At 38.4% G+C, this 25,485-nt stretch overlaps 1 protein-coding gene across 1 annotated transcript in view; it reads left to right on the plus strand.

Annotated features, from left to right (window-relative positions):
• PTPRN2 (protein tyrosine phosphatase, receptor type N2) overlaps window positions 1-25,485 on the plus strand; it is a 645,766-nt gene that overhangs the window by 562,152 nt on the left and 58,129 nt on the right. The window contains exon 15 of the mRNA XM_027687014.1: window positions 19,996-20,143. Coding sequence (XP_027542815.1) covers window positions 19,996-20,143 — 148 coding nt within the window. The remainder of the gene's footprint in view (window positions 1-19,995; window positions 20,144-25,485) is intronic.

Genomic DNA, 25,485 nt, shown 5'->3' on the forward strand with positions numbered 1-25,485 from the left:
ACCCTGCGGCTGTGGGGCAGTCTCCTCGCTTAGACTGAAACCAGCTTTCAAGGAGAAAAATCCTACATTTCTGCTGCTTCCCTGTGCAGCAAAGGCGATGTCTTTGCACTACTGACAGCACCGTGAGGTGGTTTGAGCTGTTGGCAGGAGGAAGCAGGGAGGGCTCAGGAGGCCCAGAAGGACAGCGATAACAACATTCAGAGCTTTTTTTTTTTCCTTTTCACTGTCTTTTTCATCACATTTATAACAGGAGGGTGGTGCATATGGCACATTTTGATTCTGTCTTTCTAAAAAATCCAAGCAGTTTGGAAAGTGTAATTAGAGGAGCATGTTTTATGCCGTCGTGTTTGTGGCGCTGACTGGCTGGTTTCAGCAGGAGCAACAACACAGAATGCATGCCCTCATTTCAGTCACCACTGGTTTTGAAAGAAAACATTTTTCAGAAGGTCACAGCAAGGGAAAGTATAGGAACTTAGAATTAGATTTCCATCCACTTTATTCTCCTGTGTACATCTATATTTCAGGTGACAAGAGAAGTTCTAGTAAGGGGCAAGACTTCATTCGCAGCCTAGCAAGAAAAGCAGAAGGGTTTTAAAAGTGTCCAGGAGAGATTTGGTCTCCCTAACTTGGGCTCCTAACTTATTCCTGTATTTTAGGCACTTAATGAAGTGTTGGTGTTGACTTGAGCCCATAAATTCTCCTCCTAGTTGGTGAAGTCAGTGGGTGGCTATGAAGGTCTCCAGAGAATTGGGCAGAGAGTGGATTTCTCTTGAAACGCCCCCTTTGTGCTTGCACCATCCAGTTGATGTCTGCAGCTTAGGTGAAGGAATCTCTTCTTTTTGTGCTGTAGCACAAGTTCAGCACCTAAGTTAGGTGGATTGGATCCTACATCTGCTTCATGCATTACTCTGCTTGTTTGATTAAAATAATTATAATCTTTTATGAGGTTTTAAATGAAGAACAGTACTGCAAGGAGGGAGCGTATGCTTTTGATGATAACATTATGAGGTTGTTATCTGAATACTGTATAGGAGAGGGAATTTGCAGAAGCAGAAGCGATTTTCTGTGTTGTGCTGGTTTTTTCCTCATAGAGAGAGATGTGCAAAATTTGAAGCATTATACATAAATTAGGATTTTGAAGGTGTGAATTTATGGAAGGTCTTTTTCAATACTTTTTTAAGCTGTCTCTGGGGAGTCTTGTCCCAGAGGGTATTAAACTGCTGTATGTCTAGCAAATAATAATAATAATCTGTTATGGTTTGTGGTGCTGTACTTTTCAGAAGAAGAAAGTTTTGTACCTGGGCTGAATGAGGCAGTGGGAACAAATGAACTACAGCCTGAAACCCAGGGCCTTGCATCTGAAGGGTGTAAGTCCACTTGATCCCCTTGTGTTTGGCAATATGCCTGCAAACCCAGAAAGACTTTCCCCATGGAGAAGTGAAGGATGGCCTCACATGAGAACTTGAAGTCAAAGTTCTGGGACAGGTTGTGTCCCAAAAGGTGACACAGCCTGAGCTGGGGACACAGGGTAGAGACCTGCTGCTGCAAAACCAGTCAAAGCCCAGATGTTGAATTTTGCATCCATTTTAGTTTTGATGCTGAATCAATGGCAGGATTGCTGTAGGACTGGAAAGGGTAACAAGGAGGGAATAGTTTCCAAGATTGAACTTGTTTTTTTTTGATAACATTGGTATCCCATAGTCTCTGAATAGTAACTTTTTGAATGTTTCTAAGCAATTTCCCCTTGCTCTCAGTTTTTAAAATGAACTCTGTTTTAAATGAACTCTATGGGGTAGCAGCTGTAGATTTTCTATTAATTGAATATGGAAAAATGTAGAACCGAGTGACTGAAGACACATTCCAACAAGAAAAAATATTTGTTAAATCCTGCACCACATCTTGCTGAAATTCCTTGATTTTATTCTTAAAGCTACAATAAAATTGGGAGCAAAGACACCCAAACACACTTCTCTAAATAAAGGGAGAAGCTCCAGCATGTGAGGACCAAGAGCACTGTGCTAGATGCAGGTGTACTTTCCACCTTGACCTTAATCCATAAACACACTAAATATTTCCTGAGCATGATGCAGGGCATGAGTGCAGTGCACTGCCCAGGGACATGTGCTGCAGGGGTAATTAATGCTGGCAGGGACAAAAGTGAGGAGTGCAGGTACGGAAAACAAGGTCTTTGCCACAATCATTTGCTTGATTATTTAGTAGGTTTTAATATTTTTTTCCTTTTTCCACCATTTCCTTCTATCGGCATTAGTTTCTGTTTATGCATTTCAAGACTATAAATACCATGTTTAAAAAAAGCTTACAACTTAGAAAATGAAGAAAAAAATCCTCCCTCACATGGGAAGGGAGACAAGTCAGTGGCAACATTTAGCTAAAGGCATAAACTCCTTACACATGTGCTAAGTGGATCTAAATCCCAACTTACCTTTCAGCTGTGCCAGTATAAATAGTTGTAGAAGTCTTACCAAATTAAGTCCCAAGAAGGCTTTGGCCCTAAAGGCCATTTCATCATGAATAGTTGGACAAGAGGAGTCACAAAGGAAAAAGCTGTTGTGTATCACATTACTCAGTGACAAGATAGCCAATATCCAAAAAAGACATAAATACTGTGGGTGGGAAAATCTTTACCCGTCTCTTCCCCAAGTTGTCATGCTTTTAGGGACAAGTGGAGCTGGTTGCCTCCTGAGAGATCTGCTGATGAAATAGGTTTATCCCTTCATTTTAAGTGGGTTTTTTTCCGTCCCTAAATGTTTAAGTTGTTTTGAAACATTTGCTTGCATTTGTTTAAAGCCAGGACTTGAGATATAGGAACACAGAAAAGCTGCAAAGAAAAGTGAAACAAATTTCCTGGCATATGAAAACAGCTCTACTAATAGAGCCATAAATCTAATAAATGGATGTATGTACTACATAGATTTCATCAATAAAACTCAGAAAAAGTATTCATGAAAAGGTTAGCCTTTGATTCTTCTATTTTTATTTGTTTCATAATAAGGTGCCTCCCTTTTTCTGTGTTAATTTTGTTGAATAGACTTTAGGAAATAATGACAATTGCAGAGTCAGTATTAAATTGAGAAAAACCTTCCTCTTGAACATGGTTGAATTTGATTTCAAAATCTTTTTTTTCCCTAAATTCTTCCCTGTCGGTTATTTTCCCCAAATGTTTTCATGATTAGAAATAACTCGACAAATTTCTGTGACTACATCTTGGTCTGTCATTTGACTGTAAAGTGTTTATTCCAGCTTTGTTTAAGCTGCTTTGGTTGAACACTTTTAGCCAACTTATATCGTTCCCTAAGGCTTTTAGTAGAAAGATGAAGAAAACATTTCTAATAATATTCTGGAGTACTAATTTTAAAAGGGTTACACTGGGAAAAATACATGACACAAAACTAGGTTATGCAACTCTGTGCACCAAGTAAAAAGAAAGGATCATTGCCATGGCTGAAACAGAACTTAGTGGCTATCTGGACTTTTTTTCTATTTCTCCCAGCTTTGTTCCATTTCTAGAGGATATCCAAGTAATATCAAGGCAAGATAAGTATCAGATGTAGCAAATAGCAAGAGATGCTCACAGATAGTTTAATGAAAAAGATCTGGGTTTTGAGACTTCAGACTGAATACAAGGGATGTTACTGGATCCTCAGCTGCTTCTGAGAGTCTCATGGAACATGGAATCTCGTGGAGTGGCAGATACCAGAGATAAACACTTATCCAGGAGATCTTGTCTTTTGGCTCCAAATGCATCCTCAGTAATGAAGTGCTCTTTGCTGTATGTGTCCTATTGTGCATGCTCACACCATGCACTAAATCCTTGATACCTCATCGTAGCAGATGTAGCAGTTAATCATATTTTGGGTCGAACAGGTAGAAAGGCCTGTTTAGAAGGAGAAGGATACTAGAAAGAGGGCAGTTCAGAAAGACTCCTCAGGCAGGAGACCCAAGATGATAACATATGTCACACAGTATTTCTGAGCTGGTGGCAGAGTTCAGATGTGATGAGTTTGGACTCACTGTGGGGTAAAGAATTGGCTCACACAGATTGCAAGACACTGCTAAGATCAGATGATGTGTGGTAAATGGATCTACAACTTCAAAGCTTTTCAGAACAGTTAAGAGTTCAGGGTGAAACTGGGACTTGCTTCATGGTACTTCCAAAGAAGGAACATCGTACTGGCACTGTATTTTTGCAGTGTTGTACTAGTTGCAGTTTAAGATGTCCAGGAGAACTCCAGCAGTATTTTGAAGAGCTCTTTCTCTTCATGTGGGCTGCACCAGCAGAAGTTATTGGAAGTGGTCTGGTTTAAGATGCTACTTGTAATGAAGACAGTTTAATCCCCCCACTGATTCAACAAAGTCTAGTTATGCTCATCTTCAGAGCAAGATAAAAAAAACTTATACTTTGTTTTCTGCAACTCCTCCTGGGATTAGGCCACAATTTGGCAGTGTTTTCTAAGTAAAGTAGCAGAATTTGGGTGGTATTTGGAAAATTTGATGTGTAGGACACAGACAAAATGCTCCTGTGATCATTAAATTTTGCATACGCACCCACAACGCAGCTGTGGAAACATTTTCAAATAAGGAGACAAACATTAAAATAATCTGTGAAGTTCACTTGTGGATGACATAGTATTTGCTGTTCCATAAAGGAGAACTGTGTTACTTTCTGGTCAAAACCAGATAAAGTCTTCAACCCTTAAATATTGCATCACTACTCCAGTACATCTTTATAAAAGACATAATTTTACTATGAATTTTCCTTCTTTCGGTAACTCTCCTTTTGTTTCAGACTAGAGTAATATCTCATTTTTTTCTAGTTGGCAGCTCTCCCTTAATCCTGTCATGTCTCCCTTATCCTCTTTTCCTAAAGTCATGAGCTAATGTGGCTCTAGGTTGCCAAGCTGGCCAAGAAAACCCTATTCATAGCAAGGGAGAATTATGAGTTGCCTCTTCTGCTGTCTGATTGTTGGGCCTTTGCATTGAACTAAGAATAGAATGGAGGGGTGACAAACTGCTCACAAGCATCACCTCCTCCAATAGCACCTGCTCTTGCTCTGGGAATTATTCTCTGCCCTTTTCTTTCTGGAATGACTATGACGCTGGCGTCCAGGTCCAAAAATGTTTCTGTCTTCAGTCTGATTAGTAGTAAACCCATTAATATCTGTTGAAGATTGTTGGTTTCTGGATTTGACCCATCTATAAAAAGTATATCTCTGACTACATATCACAACTCTGTTATTTTTAAGATGGCTTATGTGAAGATTTGCCTGCTTCTGACTGGGCTATTTGTACCAACTAAAATATTCCCATGAACACCCAAAAACCCTACTGCACTTAGCAACTGAGTTTTATTAGCTCTCGGAGTGCAGTGAATTGAAGCACGTTACTGCGTATCTTTTATTAAATATGTGCATGTACAATACATTTCTGTAAAGGAAATAAAAAATGACAATGTCTCTTTTTTGGATGCATTATATTTATCCTTGAGCATTGAAGAGAGACTGGTAATTATAAAGTTGTTTAGGCATTTTCATTTTAAAGTTAAAGAGGTACTGAACTTGAGAAAGCAAGTGCAGTCAGTTACTTAGTACTGACTACTTCTTTCATTCTTCTCATATTTAAGTGGACTTTAGCTGGTTGCAAATAAAAATACTAAAGGACTGGCAATGCACACCGTGATTTGTGTTCTTGCTGTCATGCAAATTCACAGAAAGAAGGAAACATATTAAAGAAATTCGATAAGACCAGGTGGTCTGAGTGAATAATTTCCCTTTCATTAACATATTCCCCTTATTAACTCTGTAATTAATTGTACATAGCTAAGGAAAGCTATGGAAATTGCATTTTGAGATGTATCAAAGCTGACTTTATGCTTCAGACTTCCATGCAATTTACTATTAATGAAGCAAGAGATGGAGGCCCCAAATCTATAATTATTACTTACTATTTGAATGACAAGCAAAGAATTTTATCAGCACAGTTTCAAATGAAAGGGGATTAGCAGCTAATGTTGAAATTGTTAATCTTTCTTATTAAAATAATTTTGACGAGAGTGTTTAGCCTGAAAGAGGTTTCTGGAACATCATTTACCATTAAAACAGCTATTTTCTGAGGCTCAGTATGAATTTGTCTAAGTTTGACAGCAGGGTGCAAATATTTTTTAAATGAATGAATATTTTATGGGAGCTAAGGCTGTTCATGTGTGAGCTGATGCTGAGCTGCTTGCTGTGTGCATATTCCTGGAATGTGAGGCAGGATGGTAGTTCAATATCCATCTCACTAAAGTGAAGATGTCTACTGAGATAACAAGGGAAAAAAAGCTACAGTAGAAAAATCTGAGAACTGAAATTGCACCCAGGGCTGTATCTGCAGATGAGTGATTACCAAGTGGGAGCCTAGTCAGAATTAGGCCCTACATCTTGGTGATATTTTTATGACACAGAAAAAGGTTATAATTACATTCAGTAACAATGTTACTTCATGTTTATTTAGGCCTTCTTATTCCTTTAAATGCTCATATGTTTTCAGGTTTTGTGGGTTTTTATTAGCCTCATGTGCCTTGAGAAGATTATTCAGTGGTGGCTGATATTTGGGGGCAGAAATATAATATACACAACTTTTCAGTGTTAATGGAAAACTATTTGGCATTTTAAATATTAAAACTTTTCCTTGCATATTTGCAATTCTCGGGTCTTGCAGGAGCCTACAAATGAAACTGACAAGGCTGTTTTCACTCCTTGGGATGAGGAAATTGTGAATATATAGTGACAAAAATGGTGAAAAACACAGCAGGGATAATTTACAAAATTTAATTTGTGGTGGTCTCAGCCACATTGGTACTGGAGAAGATGTATGTTAAAGAACCCTTTTAATTTACCTGTGTCCCATTATAGAAAAAAGCTAATGGAAAAGATATCACATGTCTTTGCCAGTGACAAATTTTGCCGGTAGAATAGACAGAGATCATTTCAATGCTTTCAGGCATTATTTGCATGAGCAGATAGACTGTGTATAGAAGTACCATCAACACAACAAACCTTTATGTACCTGCTCTACCATGAGATTACTCCAAGCTTTACCTCTGTGTGAACCATGTCGAACTTCATTGGGTTCACTCTGAAAATTACAGGTTAGATAACTAACCTTCTATCTGCAGTCCTACAATGTTCCTTTGGAACAGTCTTACAGACAGAGTCTATTGTAGCATAGTGTCGTAGAGCGCATTTTCGCTTCATTCATGAGACAAAATCAAAGGGTTTTTCGCTTAAACAGGCGGTAATGATACCCAGAGAAGCACTTTTGTTATAAACTCATGTTTTGCATGTGTTATAAATATGTGTTAGGTCAAAGACATCAAGGATTCTTCTTAATCTGTAAGAATCATAACAAACCATGTAGACCAGGACAGCAAGAGAGTCACCATGCCACTGTGGTAGTCTGGGGTAGACTTAAGGGATGGAATTTGTCAAGGACAAAGCTAATGCAGAATCCAAACCTAAAGCTTTGCAGGAGTATTTCTGATGCAGCTATTTATCTACTGCTTTAGCTGGAAGGTACCTGGAAGGGTTGGATTTATTAACCACAGCCACCAGCCAGAAGCAGCAACATAAGATCCCCAGGGCAGTGCTGCCTCACAGCAGGAGGGATGTCTTGCTGCTGCTTAGGTGGGAATGTTAAAAAAAAGTGCTTTCTTCTTTCATCATTGCCTCCTTTCACCTTTTGATGTGTGTTTGCATTAGACCAGTTTGACTGAAAGCATCATAATAGTGTCTAATTGATGTTAATGTAGTGAATATACTAATGGTGCCTAATATATTATCTTTTCTAGAAGTCCAGAAATTACTTTTGTGTCATTTGAAGTTTTGTTGTAGACAGGAAAACCCTGCAGTACCTGAGGATATGCACCAGCCTTCAACTTACCCTTTGTGTATCCTCACAACTGAATTTTCAGAAACTTTGTCCTTCAGGTGGCATTCTGGGGGCTGATATTAGAAATTTTGATTAAAGTCCCCAGGATCCTTTCAACTCACTTCAGTAACCAAAATAATAATAAGCCAACTCTCATAAAGCACTTTTGATCAGTAGGTTCAAAGCTCTTTTTAAAGGTCGATATCATTATCCTGTCTCTTTAGTCCAGGGAACTCAGGCACAGACAGGGAAGCATCTTGACCAAGACTAACCTAAGGTCAAGGAAGCAGAGCCAGGAGTAGACCTGCATTCCCTCGTGTCCAAGTGCTGTGCTCTCACAACTAATCATATTGGCTTTAATAGAAAAAGGGTTCTATCGAAGAGTAATGTTTTTGCCTTTTTTTGTCACTCGTTAGTCTTTTTTTAAGACATGAAAGTAGGACGTGAAAGTATAAAGGAGTTCTGTACTCGAGTTTTTCAGATTTCATTCTATGGGTTTAGTTTTGGCCTCATCTAAGAGCAAAATATTGCATATTTGGAGACCTTACTGAAAGATATTTACTACACATTGGAAAAGCTTGTGAAAACCAAACTGAGGATTTACAGTCTGTAGTAAATAACTACTATGACAGAAAAGGGGTACCATCCACATGTTCCTTGGGTCTCTTCTGAATTGATAACAGTTTTCTTTAAGAATATATGCAGTCTGCTAGATCCTTAGCAATCACACACATACACATGCACACATACACTGAATTTTAGGTTCTTTATTTTTCTTTTTCTTTCTGTTTAAAAAGCTGTACTTTTATTGTCTACTTGGAACTACTACTGTCATTCTTTCAATGCATTCTCATTATTCAGCATTTGAAGGAAAATAAACAGTATGTGAGGAAATGTTGAGAATTATCAGCTATGACCACTATTTGCTTCTTCCCATAGCGTTTTCCTAATTTGCTGTATTCTGGGTTTTGTTTTTCTGACTTTCTTCCTTTGCAGTATAGTGTCTTCTTTCATCATTTCACTTATTTGTTGACCTCTATAGTCTGTTCTTGGCTTCTTTTTCTGTCCTCTTTCACATTGTTTTTTTCCCCGTTCATATTTTGCCCTCTGTCACTTCAAATATTTTCATCTGTGGATTAGACCAGTGTTCCTCAAACTTCTTTAAAGTGTTATCCTTTACTGGCTTCCATGGAAACCCAAGAGTCCCAGGAGTAGGCAGGATATCTTCAGCTTATGCATTTCTAAAGCTTTTCTACCATCACTTCACAATCCCTTTTGAATGCTTTCATGAGAAAAATATTTGAGAATTTGAGAATCACTGAGCTAGGCCAACATCAGTTGAAAATCCCATGGTGCATAGATAAAAGGTTACCTAAAAAATGGGACACTTCCTCTAGATTTGGGAGCTGGATAGATGCCAACTGCATCTTTCTCGTGGCCAGCGTTGCTTATTCTGCTACTGCGTGTTGGCTCATCGTGGCTGTGAGTGTGACATGGAAGGGACAGGGCAGAAGTCAGGCATGTCTTCTCCCACAGTCATCTCCATTAGGTCCTGAAGGTGCTTCTGTGAAAAAAAGAGTTTCTTCAGGGCTTTTTGTAATAGAATCATAAAATCATTTGGGTTGGAAGAGTCCTCCAATATCAAGTCCAACCATTAAAAAATATTTATCCAATCTGCTTTCTGAGCTATCTTTTAAGTCAAGCTCTTTGTTTTTACTGTTCCACTGGGTTTGCTCTGCATCCATGTAACTGGCAGTTACACTAATTGGTTTTATTCTCTGTGGTTTGCAGAGGGCAAATATGGAACTTCCTAGGTAGGGGACACGGTTCCGAAGTGGTCCTGAGTAAAAGGATTTGATCATTGAAGATGTTTGTGGAGTTTGAAGTTTCTGTCTGTAACTGTTACAGGAGTTTTCTAAGGAAAAGGCTGATTATCCAGTCTGTTCTGTCCCTGCTTTTTCTCATAGGTGACCATATGGTCACTTGTGCTTATATGCCGCTGGGCTGTGGGTGTAGCATGAATTGCAAGACTTCTGGGATTTCGTTTTGCATGTTCTCTAATTTCCACAAACCTATGTGTATGTTTCTGTATAAACTCTGTTGATTTGATATGCACCCACCACCCCCCCCAAAAAGCCCCCAAACCCCACACTGAAAAGCAAAGGGGTTTTCCTTTATGAGTTATTATTTGTTTCTGGAGAAGCACCTTTTCACTTTTATTCACAAGTTTAAGAATAGTAGTAAGAGTATTACTGATTATCCCTTTGCTCTAGCAGGGATGTTATGTTTGTAAAAATAATATTTTCCTTTCTCCCCTCAAGATGGCCAGTGTCTAACAGAGGCATAATTTGCTAGACTATCTATAAATCACATTGTGTGCTGTGTCACTTGGATGTACATGGTCATGGTTGCCTGGGTTTTACTGGTCTCATTATCTCTGAAGAACATGACCATACTCGAAGAGAAGATTATTTTTAAACATGATGTTTTCAGATTTCTTTATTTATCTCTTGGTAATTTTTATATATATAGTAAATGAAGACTATACAAGTTCTCTGAAAAGAAACACAGACTTTAATTCATTAAAATCTAAATTTGAAAATACAGTACCCAACAGGGAACCCAAATTTAGATGCTTAATTGAGTTAGCAGATCTAGGAGAGGAAGAAGCCAGGGAATTTAGTTTTTTGTTTTCAGCTAGGTAATTAGTGTGCAGTAATACATTTTTAAAGTTTTCCTTTCAGACATACAACAGGCATGTAAATGAATCAGAAATATATCTTGGGTTGTGGTAGGATGTTCAAAACATCAGTTAAAAAATGAGTAAGAAGAAAGGACCATCTGAAAAATAGATTTAATGTGTAATAAGTAAATAGTACTTTCCTGTGAGAATGGAATTGGGTGTCAGTATTTATCACAAAGAGTCAGAGGACTTGATTTGTACATTTTTGTGCAGTTTTCCTGCTGGGTTTTATTCAACTGCGTATCTTGTGCTTTTACATTTTAGCAAAGCTACCAGAAGCGCTTCCCAAAATGTCTCAGTTGATGAATTCAGCTGACACTCTCCTTGGCTCTGGTTCCTATACTGCAGAGCTGTCTTTAATGGGGAGTTTTGGATTGGTTTTTTTTTGTTTTGGATTTATTTTTGCTTTTAAGAAATGTCACAACATATCCCATGCTGTGAAATAACAGTATTTGGCTAAGAGGTTTAGCCCTCCATTTATTGAAGTAATATTCCTCCTTTATTTGAAGGCTATTTATTATTTCAGATTTTTATTGTGAAATCTATTATAAGAAGTACAGAAAGTTTAGAAATTGATTCTGGATAATTCATCTTTTAAATCTTTATGATTTAGTTTGGCATGTCTTTGTATAAGCAACATTCAACATGTGCATAAATTAAATTCCTCTACTCAACAGCCACTTAAACCCTGTATTTCTAAACAAAACCCCGAGACTAAAACCTGTTCTAATTCCATCACAGAACATTTGGTATACTCTAATTTCAAAAATGTTATCAGATATGGATTCATTAAAGTTGCCTGACTTTCAGCCATGTCTATAAACATGATCATGGGATAGGGAAAAAACAGTCAAGAATATTCCTGCAAAATGAGTGTTTTAGGAGCATATTCTGTGACCCTGGGAAATTCATTTGGCGTTTCTGCCCTTTCATTTCCCATCTGTGAAGCAGCAATGATACTTGCCTCCCCTGCAGAAGTAATGTGAGTACTTTCAGACAGTTGGACAGAAGGAGCCATAGAAATATAATAAGGGAGCATATTATATTCCTTTTATGGTAATCATCTTCTCTTTTTTGTTGAGGTTTATTTAAAGGAAAGTAATTGCAGGGGTGAAACTTCATAGGCGTAATTTTGATTTCAAGAAAGAGGGTAAGGAGGAGGAGTTGAGGGTGGTTGCATTTTAAGACCTAAAAGACACCATGAAGTAGCTGGTAATCCTTGAGAAGGGATTCTTTGTACAGTGAATTTATCTTCTACTATATTTAGAAATCCAGGTAGAGTAAATATTTCATAATTAAGCATTGTATTTTTTTAATATTTAATTTCTTAGCTACATTTCCTTTCAAAAGCATACCTGCCTCCATCATTCCAACTGAAGCAAAAAGTTGCAAAAATGGAAGCAGCGAATGCAAAAGCATCACATGTACTTTCCAAGATTTCCTTCAGAGGTGAAAACCTGCATCAGTCCACACCAGGTTGTATCCAGCCACTTCACTGGGATTTCACTGAGCACCTTTGGCAGCTGGGAGCTGTAAGAAAAGGGATTAGCAAGGGTTTGTGTGACACACACTGATCCCAGTACCTGCTGATTGGATTGAAGTAATCCTTTTACAAGTTACAAAACTCTATTATCAGAGCATTAAGAGAGGGAGAGACGGTGATATACGCTACATCAAGGGTATATTAATTTAGGTAAACAGAACGTAGGTTACCATCTAACGTACTTGTGAATTACAGTCATTCTTGGCAAAAGTTGCACTCTGGTCTAGTCTGGTAGATAAAGCCTTACACTGACCATGCAAAGATGATACTTCTGTAGCAAACCAAGGACAATAATTTCAAATTATTTTAGATGGCCTGCTTAAAGCACGACTGCTCTCTGTGTGCATGCTTAGTTGTTTATAATAAGCTTTACATCTAAAAATATGAAACTGAAACTATGGAATGTCATTTTTTATTGTTGCCTGATATTACCATGGAAGTTAATTTATTTCCGAGTAATACAACCTATTTGAAGCAATTTAGGGATATTATTCTCAACCACACTGAATGGTTTCTTTGTCAGTGAATTCCTTCCCTGTGTCTTTGGGGTTTTTTTTTCAGTTTTCCTTCATCACCTACGATAGTATGTACATTAGTAGTGTTTTGTGCCAAACTACATGTAGAGCTCCATAGTATTTTCCAGTACATAACTAACAAAGCTTCAAAACTAATCTTTTCACTGGTGTAATCAGGTACTGAGAAATACAAGAAAAATTATATTGAAACACATCATGGTAGTAATATGGCTGCAAACACAAAGGAGGAAAAATAATTTCTTGGTGTATTTTATAAAGAGAAAATCCAAATTCCCAAGTTTTTATTTCCTAGAGTTTTTCATTTGTGGTTACTGTAAACAGGAGATCTGGGATGACACAGGACAAGTCAGAAAAGAGAAAGGAGCCTGAAATGTCTGACCAATCAGATGATGAAATCCTGGTTCCATTAAAGTAGTGGATGCAGAACACTCCCTAGGATTGAAAGCATGTGAGACTTTACAGCCAGATGTTAATTTGCTGAGACTTCTTCCAGATGCAAGTTTTGTGAGACACTGACAACAATTTTATATGTCTATATAAACTCAATATAACTAGTCCAATAAAGTCATATTTATCTGCAGGCAATATTGAAAATCTGATTTGTGATGTTAGGACTGAAACTAGTGTTTCTAACAGTTATGCAGAGATGCTTCAGAGATGAAGCTGGTCTTGATAACGACTATAGGCTCTGCATTCTTGTGGGTTGGTTGGATCAGAGCATCAGAAACAACTGGTGCTTCAATAGAGCAAATAACTGTTGGAGAAAACTGATTTTCTTAACCTGTTAGTTGGTCAAAAGACTGAAATTGGGTGAGATAGTGCATCCTCTATTCATTTGAGGTCTGCTTTGTCAGGAAAAAAGCATGAGCATAGTTTGGCTCTGCTCCCATGTTTCAGCACCACTGAAAGCATTCCTCATGGAAACACATGATGAACTCCCAGCCTTTGGTCTCTGCAAGAACAACATGGAAGCTCAGAGAGAAAGACTGACCTTCTGCAAACACGAGTCCAAAGTAACTTCACTATTACCATGAAACAGTGCTGGGAGATAAGAAATGTTTAAAAAGTGAAAAAAATGTGGTGCTCCGCATGATCTGAACATGGCTCAGAGTTCTAATAATGACATTGATCTCAGGGAGCTTTATTTGATCGGATCTGGACAAGTTTGTGTGCACTAAAATAGAAGAATAAAATAATAATTTTATAAAAGAAGAGTGGGGAGAAGGAAAGAGGAGAAAAGAAATGAACCTTTCTATTGCTGTTTCCTCAGTCCAAACTCCAAACCTGGAAAATAATGGAGCACAGATTAGAAAAGGAATTGCTGATTATCTAGCAAGAGATTTTTCAAGGGTATAAAAGGAAGATAAGTGTAAGAGTGTCATTTAAAAGGATGGGGAAGGCTGGAGTCTTTCCTTTGTGCATTTGCTAATCTCCTTCATCCTTTCCATTGGATAGCTGAACAATGAGTAAGAATATGCATAATTCTACAAAGAATAAATTTTGCCTGGACAAACTTAATTGCTTTTTATTTAACTAAAACTACAAAACCAGTAGATGAAGTGAAAACAACAGATGTAATACATGTGGATTTTAGTATGTCTTGAAACTGTCTCATGAATATTTAATTGAAAAATTAATGTCAATTTTTTAGAGGACAATTATGTGGATTGAAATAGGGCTAAAGGGTGATATACAAAAAGTAATGATCAAAAGCTATGTATGGGAGTGTCTGGCTGAGTACAGGAATTGCTGTTAGCTCCAGTTATATTTAACTTTTTAAATAATGAAGTGGAAGTGAATGGAAGTGACAATGACTTTTACAAGTGATATCACAGTCTAAAGTTCTGCACAGACACAGTGATAGAGGAGTAATTCAAACGTTTGAAAAGATTAGACCTGAAAACACATACAACAAATAAAGTTAAATAATCTTTGAAGAAAAGTCACAAGAAGAGATATCTATAATTTTCATAGATCCATCAATCCACGATCTGTGAAGACACTAAAATATATACAAGCAAAATTTATGCAGAGCAGCAATATTCTGAGCAAGCAGACTGAGGCTGAAATAAATGGATGGGTGAAAATGTGTAGCAAATTAAGTTTGCAATAGAAAAGCAGTTTTGTTGACATCCCTATGAAAAAGCCATCTCAAATGAGGAGGAGTATTCCTTATTGAAAATATTTGCATGTTTCCAGGAATACAATGTATAGTTCATTTAGAGTCCCAAGAAATAGTAACAAACTGTGTTTTAGGCTTCTACTTTAGATACAGGGCAGCCAAATGTTAGAAAGTTTCTTAGTACGAGAAACAACATTATTTGAAGGCCTGGAAATAGGTAATCGGATAGGCTTCTCCTGTCTCTAAATTCTATAGCGCTGTGAGTAACATGAAAGGGAACAGAGAAATTTACTGTGAAGCCACTAATGATGAGGTATTAAGCCAGAAAAAGGAAGAAGAAAACCCTGTACAATGTTGAAAGTAGATTAGATTTATGCAGAAAAGTATTTCTCATGTATAGTCTATGCAATGTGTACTGAAGACCAAGGAGTTAAAGCAGAACAGCAAGAATGCTGGGGTGTCCCGGGACAGAACGATGCAAAGCTTTGGCTCCTGCACTGTCAGGTGAATGATGTGGATTTGAGTGGTAACTGTCCTCAAGCATTAAGATAATTTTGCATCTATTTCTTCAGCTAACATTTGAAATTCGATTAGGCCTGTCAAGGTGTGTCAATTTAAGAGTTTCACATCTTTTCATTGAAAGAGACATCCTTAGTCATGGAAAAGGGTGTTTAATCGGGTACCGTACTGGAATTATGCAGTCAAAAATAATTGTAATAACTGAACATAAGCTAATAGGCATTTATTTTTAAAATTAATATATTAACAGATGCAAACCATACTATCTCTCAAGAAGGTATTTGGTCTCTTCTCCCAAGTAACAAATGATAGGACAAGAGGAAACGGCCTCAAGTTGTGCCAGGGGATCCCTTCTCTGTGACCAGTGACAGGACTCAAGGAATGGCCTGAAGTTGTGTCAGGGGAGGTTTAGATCAGATGTTAGGAAAAGGTTCTTCACTCAGAGGGTGGTTGGGCACTGGAACAGGCTCCTCAGAGAAATGGTCACAGCACCAAGCCTACCAGAGTTCAAGAAGAGTTTGGATGATACTCTCGGTATATCATTTTGGGGGTTGTCCTGTGCAGGGCCAGGAGCTGGACGTGATAATCCTTGTGGGTCCCTTCCAACTTGGCATATTCTGTGGTTCTGTGATATTAGAGAAAATTTCTTCACTGGAAGGGTTGTCAAGCACTGTAACAGGCTGCTCAGGGCAGTAGAGGAGTCACCATCCCTGGAGGTATTTAAAAGACATGTAGGGACATGGTTTAGTGGTGGACTTGGCAGTGTTGGGTTTAAGTTGGACTCAATGATCTTAGAGACTTTTCCAACCTAAATGATTCTGTGATTCTATGATTTAGAGATTGACCAGACAATTAGAATTTAATGGTTACATTTTTAACCTCATTTAGTCACAGAGCTCGTACTGGATGGCCCTTGAAAAAAGAAAAGAATAATGAAAAAAGTAAAGAAAAACAAAGCAATTTGACCCCATATTACAACATCAACCAAGCACACTGGAAGTTCTACCAAAGCCAAGCCAGGCTGCTGTGTTCTGTCTTTGTGTCCTTGTTCAAGCACACGGAATCTGTCTTAATATTTGCCACTGGCACCATCTCTCTTGGCCAAAGATTCATTGTCCCTGGGACAGCTTTTCATCCCCTGGCTGAAAGCTCATCTTTTGTCTTACAACTGGCACATCTCACACAGTAATAATAGATATCACAACACATCCGCTCTCTCCACATAACATTGGCACATCCTCCTTATCCCTGTGGCACATTTGTTAGCAAGAATATCTCGTCTATCTGTACACGAGAAAGTATGAACTGGGCTGCCAATTGTCCTGGCAGGTGAGAGCCTGTGGAAGGAAAATTAAGAGAATGGAATTTAAGGCACTTCGGAGCTGTCCAAGCAGACAGTGTTTGTTTAAATAATGTACTTTGGATTGCAGGACTTGCCTTGATGTGGACATATTGGTGAGACTAGACCTCTACTTTTTCAGCAGGCTTGAGGGGCGTTACAATAACAGTTGTGACAACCTCTATTTATTTTACCTGCTGCTCTGGGACAAGGACAATCATGTGCGTGTTTGACATGTTGGTAATGAATTTCTTTTGTACCAGGCAAATACTGCAGAATGTCTCATCAAAACATCCTAATTAAGGAGTGGATTTGAGTAGACATACAATCTCTAAAATATCAGAAGTTCCACTCAATTTAATGTACATCCAGCACTCCCAAGAGAGTGTTTCAAAATCACTAAGCTTCTGTTTAGCAAAATGGGGATGAGCGTAGGGGCTCTGAAGGACTGTAAATGAAAGATTACTTAACTCTGAGGGAATTGTCTGGCTCCTGAATGTTTTAAAGCAAGCTTCTTTCTCAGTAGCTTTTAAAAATGTGTGTAAAGCAGATGTTCGTATTGTACAGAGCCTTCCATGGGTCTGTTTAAATGGTCAAACATCTTTTCGAGGTCTGTCAGGAAGTGCCCTGTGAATCTGATATGTGTGATGTAGATATTGAAACTACTCAAAAAATGGTTGTCTGGTTAAAGTAAAGACTGCAGTGTATTTTCATTTGAAGATTCATTTCTCTTTACACTCAGAATTACCTGGAAAATGAAGTAAAAGTAAAAACTTTTAAAAATAGGTGAGTTATTTAAAAGTTCATGTGCACTAAAAGCAGTCAAATTACCTTAACTGTGTCATATTTGATGATTTAAAAAGGAAAATAAAATTTCTTTTTAAAAGAAAATCCTTGAAATCATCAAAGAGACAAGTTGGAGTTAACAGGAAGCCTTTTGCTACATATAGCCCTGCCTTAGGAATAAAATGTTCACGGTCCTTTTGCTACAGCTTCGTGGATCTCACAGTGTTTTGGAGAGACTCAGTGTTGGCAGATCTGTATATCTGCATAAAATGTCCCTGAAGTCTATGGGACATTGGTGATGGGCATGTCAAAATGAATCACATTATAAAACTGTGGTCTAAAATGGGAAGATGCTACGGGCTGGTCCTTGACTGCCTGATCTCTGCTGCATGCTAAACAGCTGCTCTGAAGCCAGGACTATTGGCTCTGTGGTATTCTAAGATTTTGTTATTTTTTTCCCTTTGCCTCATAAAAATTCCTATATACCAACAAGTCTCTGCTCAGAAGGGATTATCTTTTTTCTTATGATGTTCAGTTTACATATCCAGGCACAGATTCACTAGGAGAAAAGAACAGGATCTTTAGCCTCCCTCTTTTCCCCGGCAGCAACAGCCTTTTGGCAAGGAGAAGCAAACTATCAGAGGATGGTTTCCTCCTGTTAACTTGCAAGTTAAGTCTGGTAACACATTAGCTGACCCACACGACAGGGCCACGCAGCTCTCTCAGCTCCCCATTCGTCAGGTCACAGCTCTGTCCACTGTAATGCGTTTCCTTCATTACAAAAAAGAAGCAATCACACAGTAGGTGTTTTGATTGTATCTAGGCCACCACTGTTCTTTCCTCCTTTAGAAACCTTTCTTCTAATGCAATATCTTTCTGTGTCCTTAAAGATATATCTTCTGGAAGCATCGCTTCTTGAATTGCTTTTCAGTACCAGGTTTGATTTACAAGTCTTGTGTAAAGACGCAGGCCCCCAACAAACTCTGCACAAAACAAAGCTGTGTGTCAGGATTTCTTCTGTAATCAAAAAACTGTTCAAGCTGCATGAGAGAGCAATATCCTGCCTTGCTGACCAGGTGGGAAGCACAGTGCCCAGCTCATGTTTGGCAGAGGAGGAGCTGCAATCTTTCTGCACCTTCTGCTAAACTTGTTGAGAGGGCATGAGAGCCTTTCTTCTTCAAAGCACGTTTGGAAAGAACAATTCAACATAACAGAAATCATCTAGGAAAAAGGTTTTCTAAGCAATTAAACTGCTTTTTATACTTTACAGTAAATCCTTTACAGGAGGTATTTCTAGACAAGGTTTGCTACTGACTGGGCTGTATTATTGAGGGCTCCAGCAGGAATCACTGTGACCAATGTTTGGGTCAGAAGCACACACAGCTCTGCTCTTGACCCCTCAACCCCTGCCCAGACCCTGAGCCTATCTCCTAAAGTCTGTTAACATCAACCTGCCTTGTAAAGGTAGTATGGAGTTTAATTTACAAATATGAACAGTGTGTAATGTGAGATGGTTCTGTTGTTGCTGCAGGAGAAGATGTCAAGGTTGTATAAGTAGGCTTACAGTACCAGGTGATCACTTTCTTGATTCTCACGTTTAAAGGAGTGGAAGATTTCTATTTTTCCCTACCCTTTTTCCTTTCTGCTCTCTTCCCCTCACCTACTTGGATGATTTTTGGGTCCATGGGGTGAAGGAATAGACTTTTGGTTCACTTTCCACAAATCTTTGGAACTTAATTCCTGATCCACTGCTGGACTGGATCTCTAGCCATGGGAGATCTGCAAAAGCTTAAGACCTGCACCAACATGCTTTGATGGGCGATCACTCCTTCCACAGACAGAGAGTTTTCTTTGGTGATGCTTTCCTAACACTGTTAATTAAGCTGAATGCAATGTAAAATCTTTAACTACACATATTAGTATTAATTAACAACACCTTAGTTCTATGCCCTCTCTGTGCCAGTCCATATGTAGAATGAGTTTCTGATGACCCAGTGCTTGAACCATGACACTTCTTCTTGACTATTTTTTAATTCTCTTTGACAGCTCTATCATTGCTGTTACTTGCATATGTGCTTGGACTTTAGTTTTAAAAGCCTTTGGTTTGACGGGAGCTGTTGTTTGTCGTAATTTTTGTCAATGGAGTTTTGTTTCTTTTCCATTGCCTGATGAAAGAGATGGTTGTGCTTATGTTTTCTAAGTATTGAAGAAGAAACACTTTCCTCCTGAAGCTCAGTAACTGGATGTTTCACACATTTTCTCTCTGTTAGCACTGGTACATTTTAACATTCTCATTCTGTATAGCACAAATAAGCTTGAAGTTAAATCCCTGAAGTAAATAAATTAGCCATAAAACTGAGGGTTTTTTTTTTTACTCCAAAGCTTAGGATTCCCGTGCTTTCCATCTTGAGAAATATCCTTTTAGCTTAGCTTTTGAGCCTATCTAAGTAAATGCTTAATGCAGTATTCTTTTAATTCCAGTCCTACATGGAAGATCACCTGAAAAACAAGAATCGTCTGGAGAAAGAGTGGGAAGCTCTGTGTGCTTATCAGGCCGAACCCAGCGACACCACCGTTGCACAGCAGGAGGAAAATATCCAGAAGAACCGCTCCCAGGCTGTAGTACCATGTAGGTACACTTTCATTCAGATCATAGCATTTTAAGCTCTTCACACTTTCCCAAATACCCTTTGCACAGTGGTTTGAAAACTACAGCTGACAGGCAAATAGAATGCAGAGCAGCTTCTGTGTGCACTAGAAAGATGGGGCTACAGCTATGGGCTGGGTGCATGTCGTGTTGTCGTATCAGACCATGTTTATCTCCTTGAAAGTTGCATATATGTTACTAAAATGCACAACTGTGCCACATAACACTGATGCTGCAGCTGTGCTGTCTCATGAAATCCCATAGCCAGGGTGCTTTTCAATGCTGAAATATACTTTCTATACAAGAGTGGCATCTGTAGCCATTCAACAGAAAGAAGTTTGGCATGTGTTTAGACAAGTTGGTATCGTGTCCATCCAACAGTAATACCAGCAGTCTATAGTCAGAGCTAGATCATCTGTTTATCAGATACTCAGCTGTACTGAAAGAACCCCTTTAGGTTTCAGTGGATAAGCTTACAAACTGGCTTCTCTCTGCAAGGCTTAGGATAAAAAGAGAAAAAGGGGGGAAAAAGAGGAACCCATGTTTATATTCCTAAAACCTGTTCTTTCCTGTAAGCAGCCACCTTCTGAGCTTGAAATAAAAGTAACATATTTTTCCTATGCAAATATATGTATCTCATAGATTACATTGGTAATCTATGGGCACACATTTTATTAAGCAACCAATGAAACAAAAATGAAACTGAGAATATATGCACAGTCCACAGCAACCAAAATGCTCTCAATCAGTGTGCCCACAATCCAGCTGGATAGCTTGGCAAACATATGTATCTATTTTAATTTTTAAAGTGCCCTGAAAGCATTAATTTTCGCTAAGAGAACCTTGAATAAGTACTATTCCTCCTTTAGAAATGGGGAAATGACAGGTAACACATTAAGTAAATGTCATAGCCAGATTTAGAGTGAAGATTCTTTGGAAGTATGTAATAATTTAACTGAGCCCATAAGTCCTTTCATATTTGCTTCAGCAGAGTTTGGTTCTTTTGTTTATGTAGTGGCTCTTTCTGCAATACTTTGCTCCTCAGGAGAGGAGTACAGTGGTTTGGCAACATTAATTCTTCTGAGTAAATATGATGCTGGTTGGAAGCCTTTTGGGGCAACAGCAGCAGTTTGCTGACTTCCATGTGTTTTGGGATAAGATCTGTTGAGCAGTTCTAAAGAAGCCACCATGGAAGTTAAATTAATTAAAGGAGTGCAAGACTTCTGTGCTCTTTTCCGTCCTGAAAAAGCAGAATTTAACTGACATGACAGGAAGTGAAAATTGCTCCATGAAAATTGGTATTGATCCAAGTTAATCTTCCTGCTTAAAGTGTTCTATTCAATATGGACTTACAAGTCAGACCATCTTAAGCTATTTCAAGTCCCTGCTCATAAATTAAGCCAGATTGGTTTTGGTTGCTGCCTTGGAGACAGCATGGGAGCTACAGGTGTTGCCAGAAATTGGTGCTGATTATTTGACTGATGTAGAAACTGTGTCTGCATGATACAATGAACTAAGATAGAAACCTTCAGACTAGACTTGTCTAACTCTAAATCCAGAAGTAACATGACCGTAATAGTGCTAAAGAGCAGAGATTTTTACTTGGGTGTCAAAGAATCATTTAGGTTGGAAAAGACCTCTAAGATCATCGAGTTCAGCCATTACCCCAGCACTGCCAAGTCCACCACTAAACCATGTCCCTGAGTGTGACATCTACACATCTTTTGAATACCTCCAGGGATGGTGACTCAAGCCTACTCCAATGCTTGACAACCCTTTTGGTGAAGAAGTTTTCCCTAATATCCAATCTAAACCTCCCCTGGCACTGTTTGAGTCTGTTTCCTCTTGTCCTGTCACTGGTTCCTTGGGAAGAGAAAGCGACCCCCACCTCGCTACAACCTCCTCTCAGGTAATTGTGGAGAGTGATGAGGTCTCCCCTGAGCCTCTTTTTCTCCAGGATAAAGACCCCCAGCTCCCTCAGCTGCTCCTCATAGGACTTGTGGTCCAGACCCTTCACCAGCCTCGGTGCCCTTTGGACGTGCTCCAGCACCTCAATGTCATGCAACACCAGAGAGCCAAACTATTTTCAGAGCTAAGATAGTCTGTCTCTTTTCATCATATGGTACCATGTAGATGTATCAGCCTACACTGATCAACCTTCAGTTCTCTGCCATTGCTTCTTCCATGGCATATTGTTATGCCTGTTCTTCCCACTGCTGTGTCTAGCCTGAATCAATACTACCTGGGAAGGTATTTGGACATGGACAGGGTGACCACAATCCATCTGAAGTTTTAGTTAAAAGTATTTTAGCACATTTAAGAGGCAAAATGCTATTTTTACTTTGTTTCTACAATGTGGGAACTTCTATTACAACTATTAGTGCATTAGGGAATTTTCCTTTTTGACTGAATTGCACAAAATTACCTGCCTTCACTTTCTGAAGTGGCTACACATTGGTAAACAACTGTCATGTTATATCCCTAAAACTGTTTTGTTGATGAGTGAAAAGTGTGGCATAGAATTTAAACAATATTAAATTTTGATAAGCTGGTTATTTTACACTCCAAAATTAGACTGAGATGAGAAGGCCCCGTTTGCCCACTTTTTTTTCCTTGTTAGGCATTAAAACTATAGAAAAAAGTCATAGATTTGCTTCATAATAAATGAAGAAGCAAACCTGATATGGTTTTAATATGCTATAGAGTTGTTATGCTACATTCAATGTATTTTCATAGAGTAATGTCTTGTTAGTGTGTCCTTACCCCTTTCATATTAATAATCACCTTGTCAAGGTAGAACAAGATTGCCAATTCATGTAGAAGATTTCATCTTAGGAAGGCCTCAAAGAAGCTTTAGTATCATGTTGTATTTGCTTTGCATTTTCCTTTCTTAACCAGTCTTAAAATAATACAGTGTTATTTTTTACTGATTATATAACTGATTTAATTTCTAGATTAACATTATCACAATTTTATCATGGCTTGCTCTTATACCTTTCTTCTCTATTTACAAACAGCTTTTAAAATACTTGATTACAGAACACCTTGACATTGCACTTAATTAATTACTAGTTAAAAAAATTATAACAATTCGAGTAACCTGTACGTTCTAGATTACCAAAACTGTATCCTTCTATCCAATCAACAAGCAGATTGCTATAATTTAGGGCAGCTGACGTTTATATTTAGTACTATAATTTAGTGCCACCTTTTTTTTCTGTAGTAATACATGAGCAGCCCAAAAAAAGCTTTCCAGAATTTCTTTTCCCTTTTTGCATCTCTGCAAAACAAACCCATCTCAATAGGGTCAATACTGTATGTTTTGATGTATGTATCACATAAATATATACAAGTATTTAAAGCATTTGGCAAACAAGTTTTTGTAGTGAACATTTATCAAAAGCTGCCCACTGTAGCTGTGTCCATGGGTCATGGTAGATATTAAAGCAACCTGCTTATCTCTGTGTTTGGCTTTCCTACAAAGGAGAGCAAAGCATTTGTGGGCAGAACATGCACCCAGCTCTGAGGCTTGTGTGCTTTTAGAGCACAGCCAGGGATTGTGCACCGAAGATGGAACACCTGAACAGAGGGCACCTCCTCCGGGTTTGTTCATTATCTGTGTCAGGAATGGATTTACAAATAGTGCTCTGAAATAAATGAACTTGATTTCAGTTCAGACAAGAAAAGTTCCATTTTGTGCCCATCATCTATAGGCAAAATAATGATAATCAACAGATTATGATTCTTCATAGTCTTCAAACTGCTCCACTTTTGCTCCTCAGTAGTTCTTCCCTTTCTTACTTCAGTGCAGTTCTATACAGTGCTTTGTATGGGAAAAAATCAGTCTAAATCTATAAGGAAGAGAATGATGATCCAGGCAGAATGGGCCAGGTTGATTGTTGTAAGATTTGCCCTGATCTGTGTTGCCTGGGTTCACACAATCCAGAGTTGTCCATATTCCTTGTTTTTAACCTTTTTTTTGTTGATTCTGTTCCTTCAGAAGTATCTGATTAAAAGGAAACAGAAGATAGAGGGAAGATGTGAGTCTTACTTTTCCAAGCTTTCAATCCCCATCTAATAACAGAAATAATAGATCTTCATTAAGTTTAGACAGAGGGATCCAGTGCCATTTGAGATGCCTAAAGTATTCAAGGTACCCAGGCAGAACTAGCAGCTATTACACAAGCTCTGTGAGAAGTTTGTGCCTCTCCTAGCTGCTAGCCTGAGTGTCCTTGAAACACCTCAGATACCACTAGAAACCCACACACAAGCATTAAAATCAAGTTCTCTGGGCATGAGTCAGTGAAATCATAGATTAGGATGCCTAAATTTAAGTGTCTCTGTGTAGCTGCCTCCACATGAGCCAGGTGTCAAAGCACCTGATACCACCAGCCAGTGAAGAGCCAGTTAGTGCAGTGACATCAAGAGAGCTCTGCAATGGCCAAAAGTTGGTGTTTAGTTTACAATGAAATGGCTCTAGGATGCCACTGTATATCCTGTGTGAGCTTCAGATGCCAGTTCAAGAGGGTACAAGTCTTTAGGTCTTGTGTTGTATCTGTTATCCTTGTGCAATGTCTCATCTACTTTACAGTCTCTCAAACATTACATCCTCATGTTTAGCCAACTAAATAGAGCTCCATTAAGTGTAACCACTTCACATGAAGATATCTGTATGTAGATGCCAAAACTTAGATTTTTTTAGTCTACAAATTGAATTTTTATGTACTGTAAACTCATGTGTGCCTTTATGTCCTTTATCCTCTATCCTTTATATTTTATAATTTATATTTTATATGTGTCTAAAATACAACATTGTGCTATATTTTTCCACAGCCACAGATTAGTCTAGCCATCTTATTTAGGAAGCCTCTCTCTGCCACATATATCCATCTGCATATTTTGCTTTTCTTTCAGCTGTGGCTTGGCTGGAGCAATAGCAAATGCAAAGTAGTTCAGCACTCAGCAGCAGCTATTGTAGATACTTAAAATGATGATGAGTTGTAGCTTGGCCAGATTGCACTACCTAGTAATAGCATTTGTCTTTTCTCTCACTGCCTTATTACCATCCCTCTCCTCTCCTGTTTCTTCATTCATCTTTCTCGCTTTTTAGATTGATCTTACGTATCTTCCTTTTTTTGACATGCCTGTCCTTACTTTTACTTCCTGCTTCTCCTGATTCTCTTTCCTTGCTTCCAACATAATCAATATGCAGTTTACAAAAAAAAAAGTTATTACTTTGGTGATTTTCCCTGTAGTTGCTCATTGTTATCATAACGTTCTGGTGTCCGTGGTATTCTGTTATGGTTTTTTTTTCCCTTTTCTTC

Source organism: Neopelma chrysocephalum, unplaced genomic scaffold, assembly GCF_003984885.1.
Source record: "Neopelma chrysocephalum unplaced genomic scaffold, ASM398488v2 Primary Assembly neopelma1_72, whole genome shotgun sequence".
In the NCBI taxonomy this organism is placed as follows: Eukaryota; Metazoa; Chordata; class Aves; order Passeriformes; family Pipridae; genus Neopelma; species Neopelma chrysocephalum.